Consider the following 13,072-nt stretch of genomic DNA (forward strand, 5'->3'; position numbering starts at 1 on the left):
AGCTGACGTGACGGGCGTCCATTTACGGCTCCAGCTGAGTCTCATCGCCCTTGTAGAAGTGAGAGATATGAGCGTGCCGCGTAGGTCTAATGTAAAAGGTTTTCCGTCCCCAGCGATTCCCCGCAGTCCTTCATCTCTATGCTAAATGCTTTGCCGTCTGCGTTCTGCTGATAAGACCCAAATCCTGCGGAGTCACGGCTCCGGCTGTGGGAAGACTTCATACATTTATTTATATCACTTTTTTTTTCTTTTTTTAGAAATTTTAAACTACTATCTGTTCTGCAACCCCGGATCTGCTAATCCTTTCCAGCAGGTAGGTCTGACCTCGTGCCGCTTCTGTTACCCCGTTCGTCTGCGGCTGAAGCCGCATGATTACAGCCCCGCTGCATTTTGGAAGAGGTGTATTATGAGGGATTTCCTCTTTTACCAAATTCCTGCCATATGCAGATGTATAGTTCTAAACTCCCAAACTGAACATTGCTGACCCGCTCTGGGTCCAGCACTGAGTCTCCGCCGCTGCCCTGGTCTCTGTGGCTTTAGCTGCAGCCATGACGCCACATTACTATCTGCCAGATTCAGGTCCAAGAGGTGAGACGAGGGCCGGCTCAAGGCTTCTACGAACCCTTGGGAGAAAGAGTCCCTGTTGTCCTTCATTTTTTATTTTTTTTTTTTTTTTCCTCTTTACCTTTTTATGAGCTATAACTAACATTTTTTGGCTGATGTTGTTTGGGAGTTCGATGTTTTTTTTTTTTTTTTTTTTTTTCTTGTTTTTGCAGTACGAGCTGAAGGTTTTTATCATTGCTGTTTTTGTGGTCCATATAGATTTCTGATTGATATTTTTTTTTTCTGGACGGAAGAGAAATTATAAACAAAATAAAACAAAACCAAATAAATATTTTTTCTCCTTCATCTCATTGGGGGACACAGAGACTGTGGGTGTATGCTACTGCCGTCTGGAGGCTGACACTAGGCATACAAAAAACAAGTTAGCTCCTCCTCCACCGCATACACCCTCGCCCCTATAGCGGGCGGAAACCAGTTTTTTGCTTAGTGTCTATGGAGGCACACGCAGTCTGGTTTCTCCAGACTAGGTTTCTTTTTCGGTTGTCACTATGAAGAGGAGATAGGGGCGACGGATCCTATAGAAAGGGTCCGATCTCCCCAAACCATCAACGGGCGAGCACGCGTTGAGCATCGCTCCGCGTATCCTTTCCCGCACCGAGGGACACCTCTGGGACTTTTCCCCAGACATCTATTTTTCGTGTTCGTTATTTTTTTGAAGACGAGAAGGGGCAACGCATCCTATAGAAAGGATCCGATTTCCCCAAACCAGCAACGGGCGACTACGTGCGAGAGTCCCTCCACGTCTCCTCTCCCGCGACGTGGGACACTATGCCAGACTTGGCCCTGTCCACCCCAAGGTATGGAAACCATGGGCTTGCACACGGGCACAAGACTAGTCTGTGCTCCCCCACTGCTCCACCAACGCTTGACGGCGGTGCTGCACGGCGGCGGACGGTCCCTCTCCTCGCCCCTACAGGGCAGACGGAGTTAGGGTGCCTGCACCGTCCAAGAAGGAGACTAGCAGGTGCGGAGGGCCCTGGGCGCAGAGTCAGGTGGAACAACCCCCCCCCCCAATACCTGGGGCAGAGCGGGCAGTGGCTGCACAGGAGGTGGAGGAGAGGACGTCGCTGGGGCCCGGCGTTTGGACCCCAGGTGGGTAGCGCCATTAATTTAGCTCGCGGCTTCGGCCTAGGCCGCGGGCGGAAGTGCGCTCCGGCCGCGTCTTAGGCGGCGGCGCTTCGGCGGCCCCCGTCCCCGGTATCGGCGTTACAGGATCCGGGGCGGGGGGTATCGTAATTTAGGCCGCGGCTCCGGCCTGGTCCGCGGGCGGAAGTCCCGCCCTCAGCGCGGCGTCCGTCGGCGTCACTTCCGGCGCCGCCCCCCTCCTGGCATGGCGGGCGCCGGATAAAATGGAGTCCCCGACGGCAGTCCGGGGTAGGCCGCAGGAAGCGCAGCTTACTGCACAAAGCGCGGCAGTCCCGGGGACCACCACCAACGCAGCTGGAGGGGCCTCCCACGGCAGGAGCCGGGAAAGGACTTGCAGAGGGGTAAGTGTGACCCCGGCCTGAAGGCCACGCTAGGGCATATAGGGCTCCCCTCTCCTCCGCATTCGCCCTCCTTAAAAAAAAAAAAAAAAAAAAAAAATTATATATATATATAGAGAGAGAGAGAGAGAATCTATTTATCTATTTATTTTTCTGGCCTATTCCAGCAGTATGTCTGGAAAAGGTAAAGCGCACACATCCTTCTATGCCGCATGCGTTTCCTGTGGGGTTAGATTCCCACGAGCGCAGACCAGTAAATTATGTGAAACCTGTGACACCGAACGCGCCCAGGAGCCCTCCCCCGCAGCAGAGCCCAGGGGTCCGGAACCCCCAGAGTGGGCGGTATCCCTCTCTCGGTCTATGGTATCATTAACAAAGACAATTGAGACCCTTCAGGCCCCGGATAGGGGTAGAGATGACGGCTCGCCTGGTTGGGAGGGTTCTGCCTCCTCACATGATCCGCCGGCCTGCAGGGGCCGCACTCTCTCTAGGCAGGCACATAGGAAGAGAACCCATACGGTGTCGCCAGGCCCCTCCGGTGCTTCAGCATCTGCGAGTGTGGCATCACGCTCGCCGTCACCCCTTTCAGGGAGCGAGCAGAGCTCAGTAGAGGATGTGGAAGAATCCTTGGACCTGGACACCCCAGGGTGCCGGGAGACGGTGGACAGTCTCAATGAGGCTGTCAACCAGACTCTGGGTATTGATGATGAGGTCACCCTAACCGCAGGGCATAAGGTGTCTTTTAAAAAGGCCCGGAAGCCGCGGAGAGTGTTCAGCACTCATCCTGAGTTCGAGGATATAGTGCAGCGGCACCGGGAACGGCCAGACAAGCATTTTTCAGGACAGAAGACGCTAGGATCAAGATATCCATTTGCGCCAGAGCTCTGTAAAAAATGGGCAGAGTCTCCGGCGGTGGATCCCCCGGTATCCCGCCTGGCCTCAAGATCCCTGTTATCAGTGCCTAGTGGTTCGGCCATCAAGGCCCCACGGATCGGCTCATAGAGGGATTAGCGCGCTCGGTGTACGAAGCATCAGGATCAGTGCTCTTCCCTTCCTTTGCGGCAACATGGGTAGCCAAAGCCATGATGTCCTGGTCGGACTTTTTAAATGAGATCCTGCAGGATAGAGAGTTGCCAGCAGAGGTGGCCGAGATAAGTCACCCGCCATTGCGATCTGACTATCTAATTAATGCATCCTTGGATGCAGCTAATAGCGCAGCACTTGCAGCAGCAAACGCAATCGCCATTAGGAGAGCCTTGTGGTTAAGGCTGTGGCGGGCTGATTCGGTGTCTAAAAAATCCTTGACTTCCCTGCCCTTTCAGGGTAACCGACTATTTGGGGAAGAATTGGATAGACTCATTTCGGACGCAACAGGGGGTAAAAGTAGTTTTCTCCCACAACAGAAAACAAGGACGCCATTTCGTCAGCCTCAGGCGCGTTTTCGGGCATTTCGCGCCCCCGCGTGGACGGCAACGGCCAGTACCCCCGCTCCTGCACACTATAACCATGACAAAGAGCGTCAGGTCACCTACAGGACCAACCCGCTGGGTAGGATGCGAGGGCGTCCGCCCAGATCAAGGGGGGCCAGGTCCCAGAGGCCCTCTACAAAATGACTCAAGAAGTGCGGTACCCGAGGACAGCAGGATTGGCGGTCGTCTGCGCCGGTTCTGTCACATATGGGCTGCAGTGGCACGCCACGCATGGGTGACGGAGCTGATATCTTCCGGGTACAAGATAGAGTTTATAAAACGTCCGCCAACACGATTTTTTCCCTCCCGGCTTCCCAAGTCAAGGTCTCGGGCAGAGGCATTACGGGGGCCATCGAAGTGCTGCAGCACAAAGGGGTCATCGTTCCGGTGCCAAGGAGCGAAAGAACCCAAGGGTTTTATTCCAACCTGTTCGCAGTGCCCAAAAAGGATGGAGCGGTAAGGCCGGTTCTGGACCTAAGGCTACTAAACAGGTTCATCAGGGTCAGGCATTTTCGCATGGAGTCCCTCCGGTCGGTTATATCCTCCATGGAGAAGGGAGAATACCTGGCCTCAATCGATGTTCAGGATGCTTATTTACACATCCCTATTTTTCCCCCGCATCAGAGATTCCTACGGTTTGCTGTCGAGGGACGGCACTTCCAGTTTGTGGCTCTGCCTTTCGGTTTGGCCACGGCCCCCAGAATATTCACGAAGGTGATGGCGGTCGCCATGGCCACTCTTCATTCCCGGGGCATTGTGGTGTTGCCATACCTGGACGACCTTCTGGTAAAGGGCCCGTCCCGTCCAGCGTGCGAGGAGAGTGTCACCATCACACTGGATACCTTGTCTCGTCTAGGATGGATGATCAACAGGAAGAAATCATTCCTCACACCGGCCCAGAGGATTGTTTTCCTAGGGATGATATTCGATACTTCCCAGTGATTGGTAATTCTCCCTCAGGACAAGGCTCGGGCACTCCAACAGGGAGCTCGAAGACTTCAACAGCCAGGCCTCCATACTATCCGATTCGGGATGGGGGTCCTGGGCAGGATGGTGGCAGCGATGGAAGCAATCCCGTTTGCTCAGTTTCATCTCCGCCCCCTGCAGCATGCCCTGTTAGCGGCTTGGGACAGGAGCCCGTTCTCACTCGATCACCCGTGCAGGTTGTCCTCTCAGGTCCGACAGACTCTTCAATGGTGGACACGCGATCGGTCACTTCTGCAGGGAAAGCCCTTTCCTCCGGATCATTGGTTAGTGATCACGACCGATGCGAGTCTCTCCGGTTGGGGGGCAATCTTCCGCCACCACACGGCACAGGGGCAGTGGTCGCCTCAGGAAGCTCGTCTCCCTATCAATCTGTTGGAGATTCGAGCAATACGGCTGGCCTTGCAGCAGTTCCAACACGTGCTAGCAGGATACCCGATTCGGATTCAGTCGGACAACGCCACGGCAGTGGCGTACGTGAATCACCATGGGGGCACACGCAGCAGGGCAACCATGCGCGAGGTGGGACATGTGCTCCGCTGGGCCGAGAGGAGCCACTCGATGATCTCAGCGGTTCACATTCCAGGCGTCGAGGATTGGGCAGCGGATTTCCTAAGCCGCCAGGACATCACGGCCGGGGAGTGGTCACTACATCCCGAGGTGTTCCAGCAGATTTGCCAGCGCTGGGGAACACCAGACGTGGACTTGATGGCCTCCAGGAAGAACGCCAAAGTGGGCGTGTTTGTCGCCCGGTCTCGGGATCTGCAAGCAATCGCAGCGGACGCATTGGTGATACCCTGGAACCAATTTCGGCTCCCATACTTGTTCCCGCCGCTGCCACTTCTCCCCAGGGTTATCAGGAAGATCAAGACAGAGGGGGTTCCTGCAATTCTGCTGGCCCCGGATTGGCCCCGACGGGCATGGTACGCGGATCTGGTACAGCTCATCGCAGACGTACCATGGCGGCTACCGGAACGACCAGATTTACTGTCCCAGGGACCGATCTGCCACCCGAACTTAGGGGCCCTGCGTTTGACGGCGTGGCCATTGAATCTTGGGTGCTGACCCAGGCGGGGTTTGGGCGCGAGGTAGTCGCGACAATGGTTAGGGCCTGAAAGCCAGCCTCGGCAAGGATCTATTATAACACTTGGAAGGTTTTCTTCCAGTGGTGTCGGGAACACGGGGTTCCGCCATTGTCCTTCTCTGTGCCCAACATACTGGCTTTCCTTCAGTCTGGCCTAGACGCAGGTTTGGCGCCAAGTTCCCTTAGAAGACAGATATCGGCCCTGTCGGTCCTGTTTCAGCGAAAGATCGCTACCAATTTGCAGGTCAGAACGTTCCTGCAGGGGGTCGTTCATTTAGTACCCCCCTTCAGAGCACCATTGGAGGCCTGGGATCTTAATCTGGTCCTGTCTGTACTACAGGAGGCTCCGTTTGAGCCACTACAGGATGTTTCATTGGCATATCTATCCAGAAAGGTTGTGTTCCTGGTAGCCATAACATCCATTAGGCGAGTATCGGAGTTGGGAGCGTTATCTTGTAGAGCCCCTTTCCTGACCTTTTTTAAGGACAAGGTAGTCCTTAGGCCTCCGCCACCTTTTTTTACCAAAGGTGGTGTCCTCGTTCCATATTGAGGACATTGTGCTGCCTTCTTTCTGTCCAGCGCCAGTTCACAGGGTGGAAAAGGCGCTCCACACATTGGATTTGGTAAGAGCTCTCAGGAGATACGTGTCGAGGACAGCACCTTTCCGCCAGACGGATTCTTTGTTTGTGATCCCCGAAGGGCGCAGGAAGGGCCTCGCAGCCTCACGGTCAACCATAGCCAGATGGATTCGCCTAACCATTCAGGAGGCTTACCGTATTAGAGGCACGCCAGTTCCAGCTGGAGTAAGGGCGCACTCTACTCGGGCAGTGGGCGCCTCGTGGGCGCTTCGGCACCAGGCTTCGGCAGAACAGGTATGCAAGGCAGCAACCTGGGCCAGCCTGCACACTTTTTGTAAACATTACAGTGTGCATACTCAGGCTTCGTCAGATGCGAGCCTGGGCAGAAAAATTCTCCAAGCAGCAGTGGCACACCTTTAAACAGGAAAGCATGCGGCTTGGATCGGTGAGTGTTATCCCACCCAGGGACTGCTTTAGGACGTCCCACAGTCTCTGTGTCCCCCAATGAGACGAAGGAGAAACATGGATTTTTGTGAGTACTCACCGTAAAATCCTTTTCTCCGAGACGCTCATTGGGGGACACAGCACCCACCCTGATAGCCGGTTGGCTCATACTTATTATTTAACATATTTTCTTGTTTAAGGCAGGGTGATCCCTTTTTCAGACATATGATTTATTGCATTAAGGCTAATTTTTGTATGTCCTCTTACTGCTTTTGCACTAAACTGGTTTCCGCCCGCTATAGGGGCGAGGGTGTATGCGGTGGAGGAGGAGCTAACTTGTTTTTTGTATGCCTAGTGTCAGCCTCCAGACTGCAGTAGCACACACCCACAGTCTCTGTGTCCCCCAATGAGCGTCTCGGAGAAAAGGATTTTACGGTGAGTACTCACAAAAATCCATGTTTTTGTTTGTTTCTTTTCCTTAGATTTAATTTGCATTCCAACACAATGGGGTTGATTATGAAATCTGAACTATATGAACTAAATATTTTTTTCATTTATTTATTTATTTTTTTACCTTTTTTTACTTTTTTTTTTTTTTTTTAATTGGGGGTCCTGAACCAAGCGGTCACTTCCACGATGCACGGTGGTATTCAAGAGGTCAAACTGCTGTATTCCGAGCTAACTCTGATCGCAGCGATCAGACTCTGGCGCCTGATGAATAACCCGTCTCCTGAGCGTGCCCCATACATGCAGCATGTAGATTGCCTGGGTTCGCTGAGTGATTGAACACCCATGTTTGTGGGTTTTTCCATTCACTTCTACGGGATTCCCAGAGCAGACCTCTACACTTTGATATGTGAGGCTAGCACTCTATACAGTCCTCCCCCAGATTTGTTGAGACCGGGGTACGCCCATTTTCGCCATGAGTCCTCAGATATTTATAGCAAATCCTGTGGAATACCCCTTTAATATGTCATTTATCCTGTGTAAGAGATGATGATGATGATGACGATGACGATGATGATGATGATGATGATGATGATGATTATTTTTTTATATAGCGCTAACATATTCCGCAGCGCTTTACAGTTTGCACACATTTTCATCACTGTCCCCGATGGGGCTCACAATCTACATTCCCTATCAGTATGTCTTTGGAGTGTGGGAGGAAACCCAGGCAAACACGGGGACAACATACAAACTCCTTGCAGATGTTGTCCTTGCTAAGCACTGAGCCACCGTGCTGCCCTTTAGCATCTGGAATCTTGGAAATCCCTTTAGCAACATCTTGGTTGTAGTTCCTGCACTCTGAACACCAACTATTTGGAGAACAGGGGTCTGTAATAGAACAATTTGGGGAATGCTCGGTCTTTGATGTAGAAATGTCCTTAACGTCCTTGTGGGTCTCTTCTAGATGTTGTCGAGCGGCCATAAAGCCCTGGTGGAGATGCAGGATGATGTCCTGGATCTCTTGAGGTCTGCCGTTAAAGATTACCCCAAGTCCATGGTAAGCCGTCTATCACCACCCTGCACTCTTAGCCTTCCGTCAGTCGTTGGCGGTGGTCTCACCTGTGGGGTCTGATGTGTCAGTGGCGCCGTAACAGGTTGACCTTTCCTTGCACACAGGATAAACTGGTGAACATACAGGGAGTCCTCAACTCTACGGAGATTAACCTGCAGCATCTCACTGCTCTGGTGGACTGCCGTGGTTTACATCTGGTAAGGCTCATGCTGACCGTGCCTGCGACTTTTATGCTGGTGATCTGCAAAGGTTAAGACGTCTCGTTTGTTGCCCCCCTTAAGGATTACGTCCAGTCCCTCACTGGTTTCTGCTACGATGGCGTGGAGGGGCTCATCTACCTGGTACTGTTCTCCTTCGTCACGGCCCTGATGTTCAGCTCCATAGTTTGCAGTGTGCCCCATACCTGGCAGCAGAGGAGGTGAGTCAACGACCGGATTGGTTATCATCAGAGGTTCCTTTACCGTAGGACAATATTGGGTACTGTGCCATAATATAGATCATAAAAAAACGAACATTTGCCATGGACACTCTGGATATGACCTATAATTGCAGTGTGGCGCCACCTGGTGTGTGAAGTGTATAGCAGTGTGGATGTCCACTGAAGGCGCGGAGTACTGGTGAACACACGTGATCAGTCACTCACTGTGGCCAGATCTCTGCTCAGTGTTCTCATTTTTGCTACCGATCAACCAATAGAAATTACTCTTTTGTCAGGACAGGAGTACAGTTTCTACAGTGTCAAGGCTGTCTAGCTTGGAAAACTCCTGTCAGCTGCCAGAAGGGGAAAGAGACTGATTTTTATCTCTAACATAGATTAGCAGCAGTAAGAGGCACACATGGAAGTAAAAATAACAGAAAAGGTATTTTTAAGGCAAATGGTTCTGTAGATTGCCTCTAATTTACATTTCATGGTCTTGGTAAGTAAAGCTTTATTTGGAGACTACGTGCTTAGGGGGTAACCTGGGGAACGGCTTGTCGAAGCTCAAAATGTGTGGTCTACCAATACTATCTTATAACATGAGCTCTAAAAAGAGACGTTTTGGGATTTTCCACAATTGTGCAGTTTTCTTGCTACTCTTTTTGGCCTCTTGGTCCTTTAAGTAGCCTTTTTTTTTTTTTTTCTGCATTTTATTTTTTAATACATTATATGAATTTATTCCTGTGTCTCCTCTGCCCCCTAGTGGCTGTACAGCAGATATATAGCATTTTTTTGTCTAATAGACTTTTTGGCCATGTACCGGTATTTGGAATTTCATTCTTTATGGGAAATAATAGATGAATTTCCACTTTTCCGTTTCTACATGCGCTATTTCAGCTATTACATTTTTTAATATCGGAGGTTGGTATTTTTTTTTTTTTTATGAAGTCACATTGGTAATCTGTACACCGGTTTTTGTTTCTGATTAGGGGTAGTTATGAAGATGGAGACGAGGAGGCCACCACGCCAGGGACTCGACAGACTCATGACAACCTCTACCGGGTGCACATGCCCAGTTTGTACAGCTGTGGGAGCAGCTACGGCAGCGAGACAAGTATCCCGGCGGCTGCACATACCGTGAGCAACGCGCCTGTCACAGAGTACATGTAAGTCCGACTCACAGAATACAAAGGTAGAATATATAGGACAGAGAACGAGAAGATTGTGGCGCCTGCGCACATGCCTCTTCCTCATCAGAATTTCACGTCATACTTTGTGGCCTTCACAGTCATTTCTCTCATTTTAATGTGGTGAATCTTACATCAACATTTGCATCAAATAAGTCATCAAAATGAATGGAACCTTTTATGAAATGAGTGAGTAATTGTTTTTTTTGTTTTTTTTTTTAATTGTCAGCTTTTTGTAAGCCTATCAATCTTTGTAATATACCCCATTACTTTTTTGGGGGTACCACTGGAATAACTGTATTCCAATCCTGTTTTTGACATTACTTTTTTGGGGGCGTAAGTTATGAATTTGTCAGCCGCGCTTGGCCATACCCCTTCCCTCTTTCCCCCCTCTTCACCAACAAAGCTTTGCCTGCTTTTCAAAAAGTTGTCAAAGTTGGCAGGGAGTGGTGGAAAAACTAAGTTTGTTGTGCGCAGCTACGAGTTGCACTAAACAATTGCATCATTCTAAGCCGTTGTATGCCTGAAACCTGGCGGAAACCGCTTGATGAATTGGGGCCATAGTATATAGACTGCCGTGGGGAGCTTTTTAGGTTCTTTCGCTTTTCAGTTCTGAAGGTGGACGACCCTTTTGATCCTGTTCCATTGGCTCTTACCTGGTCCTTAAATGATGAGTCTCAGCCTTTGGGCGAAGCTGCTTCAGGATTGCTCATTCTGCATTACTCCTGAATCCAAATTAATTTGGGGTAGAGGTTTTCCCTTTAGAAAAATGATGACGGCCTGGCCGGCCCTTTTACAGATCGTCAGGAAAGGAGTGGGGAAAAAAAATCCCACTCCTTGTCTTGCTGCAGACCCCCATCCCATCCTCCATGCAGCCCCTTTCAGCCTGTTCTATTGGCACTGAGTGCGCAATGTCCTCTTAGGCCCTACCAGCATTTTCTCTCTGCGACGGGCCTCTGACATCAGGACGCACACCGTGGAGTCACAACTTGTCACCCGAGGGCATGTCAGGGCCGTGGACAATGCAGTTTGTGACATCAGAGGCCTAAGTGAAGATGCCAAAGAGAAGGCTGCGCGCACGGCGCTGTAGAAAAGGGGAGGGCGCTGCGGCAGCAGGAGAGGTGAGCGGCGTGGAGTTATTTTTTTTTATTTTTTTTTTTCTTCTCATACCTGCGGAGACCCCCAAAACATAATAAGGAACGTTTCCATTCGTGTCCAATGACTTTGATGCAAAACTGATTTCCCTGGACAGATGTGAATGAGCTGCTAAATTTGAATTTCATCATAATCGTACAGGGATTCATTCGTGTCTGCTGAGATCTAACGCTATGAATGCGAAACTGGCGTAAAATGAAAACGTCCGTGCAGCACCTCAGTGGGGGTCTTTCTCCTCACAGGCCAGCAGTTTATGCTTCAGGGCCCTCCTTCCAATAGCAGAAATAGTAACAGAGCTTCAGTCCTGTCTCTGCTCATTGCTGCTGTAAGTACAGGACTTCATTAAAGGGGCCGCCCGGTTACAATGCAGGACAGGTGATCAATGAATGATCACAGGGACACCCATTGATCAGGAGAGTTCGGGTCTCACAGTCCCCTCTGAATAAAGTGGTAGTGAGCATGTTCGACCACTGCTACACTCTGATTATGGGAATGGTGGTCCCACACGTGCACTACTGCTTCATTTATCACTGTTTTATCAGCAGGAGATTATCACTGCCTGCTGCCAGGTAGTCCTCCATGTTCGTAAGCTCTGTATAACCCTGCCCCCAATACTGGGGTACACAGAAAGCAGCCAATCACTGGTGTGGGTGGGGTTATACAGAGCTCAGCATTCAGAACACTGTGAGATCTGCCCCATTCAAAACTGTGCAGCCCAATAAGTGACACCTCACTAGAATCGGGGTCTCTGCCCCTACATCATGCTGCTTTCCAACGGGGTAGCAAAAACCTGGCAACACATTCCCTTTTAAAGGGGTTGTCTGGGATGGTAAAAAAGTTTGAATAAATGCAGAGAAATGTTAAAATAAATAAATCACTATAGTTGTATTAGTCCTTTAACCCCCCTCATTGCATTTGGTGGTCCCTGACAATATCTGTATACTGGTTCTAAAGAGAAAATGTGCTGTACACGCATGTAACCGCTGCAGCCAATCACTAGCATCATTGGCGACACTTGCATGTTTAGCACAAGACCACTGAAACTAGTGACTGACTGCAGCTGTCACATGGTTTGATGACATGTCATCACTGTAGGATCAGTATGGGGTGAAGACCACCAGAGCAGAGGGGGATTGAACAAGCGGTGATATAGTGTTTTATGTTACTTCCCTGCACTTGAATGTTTTTAATAGAATTTTTTTTTTTCTTCATTTTTATTCCAAAAATAATTTTTGCTATTGGGTTTCATTACAAATGTTGCCGCTTTTATATACTCTTTTCCCTGCACATTGCTGGCTGCAGGATGAGGTAACTGAGGATCAGCCAGTGAGCTTGTTCTATGATGGAGAGCTGAACTTTGATGTGGTTAGAAGTCCGCTGAGAGGAGTTCAGAAAAGGATATATGACGGACACCCGAACTTCCCTGTCCAGAACGAGCTCACTGATAGATTCTCAGTTAACTCTTTTGCACTTTGTATTGTTGGCTGCAGACTTAGTGACTGTAGATGTCAGACAGCGCAAAATTTTGAATGAAATCCAATTGCAAAAATTATTTTTAAGACAAAAAAAAAAAAAACGAGGTGCCTGATAGCACCAATAACAGAAGCGGTCATGACGTGTGATGGCAGTGATATTTGCCTGTGTACGTCTATATTGTTCGATGTGTCAGCTGCTTGTTCAGCTTCTGGTAAAATTGGATGAAGTATTACTGCAACTTACACACTTTTTTGGATTTCTTTAAATATCCCCGGACCGCTGCTCCATTTATACGTCACACATAGGTTACTGTTAGCCATACAAATATAGTTATTTATCTGACCAACATATGGAGAAAAGATCAGGGTCCCCCGACAGGAGGTCAGTCCTTATAGGGGCTGATGACATACAAATCCTTAACCCATTGTACATCATTGGGACCGGACAAGGTCCGACTCCCTGTCTCCCCAGCCAATCTCCTATTTGAAAGGGGTATAGCGCCATCATTTTAGTAATGGCTGTGTCTGGTATTACAGCTCAGACCCACTCACTTGACTCAAACAGTCTTTAAAGGGGTAAAGTGCATACTCCTCTGGGAAATTCCATATGCAAATATCCTCTTCACAAAGGAAAAGAGCAGGGACTCT

General features: G+C 49.9%; 1 protein-coding gene across 3 annotated transcripts in view; it reads left to right on the forward strand.

Moving 5' to 3' along the window:
- TTYH3 (tweety family member 3) overlaps positions 1–13,072 on the forward strand; it is an 89,446-nt gene that overhangs the window by 53,937 nt on the left and 22,437 nt on the right. For all 3 annotated transcript variants that reach the window (XM_073553728.1, XM_073553726.1, XM_073553727.1), the window contains exons 8-12: positions 258–313; positions 8,082–8,174; positions 8,294–8,386; positions 8,471–8,607; positions 9,597–9,773. In XM_073553728.1, the coding sequence (XP_073409829.1) occupies positions 258–313; positions 8,082–8,174; positions 8,294–8,386; positions 8,471–8,607; positions 9,597–9,773 (556 nt within the window). The remainder of the gene's footprint in view (positions 1–257; positions 314–8,081; positions 8,175–8,293; positions 8,387–8,470; positions 8,608–9,596; positions 9,774–13,072) is intronic.

This window comes from Dendrobates tinctorius, unplaced genomic scaffold, assembly GCF_039654945.1.
Source record: "Dendrobates tinctorius isolate UK_male_01 unplaced genomic scaffold, ASM3965494v1 ptg000202l, whole genome shotgun sequence".
In the NCBI taxonomy this organism is placed as follows: Eukaryota; Metazoa; Chordata; class Amphibia; order Anura; family Dendrobatidae; genus Dendrobates; species Dendrobates tinctorius.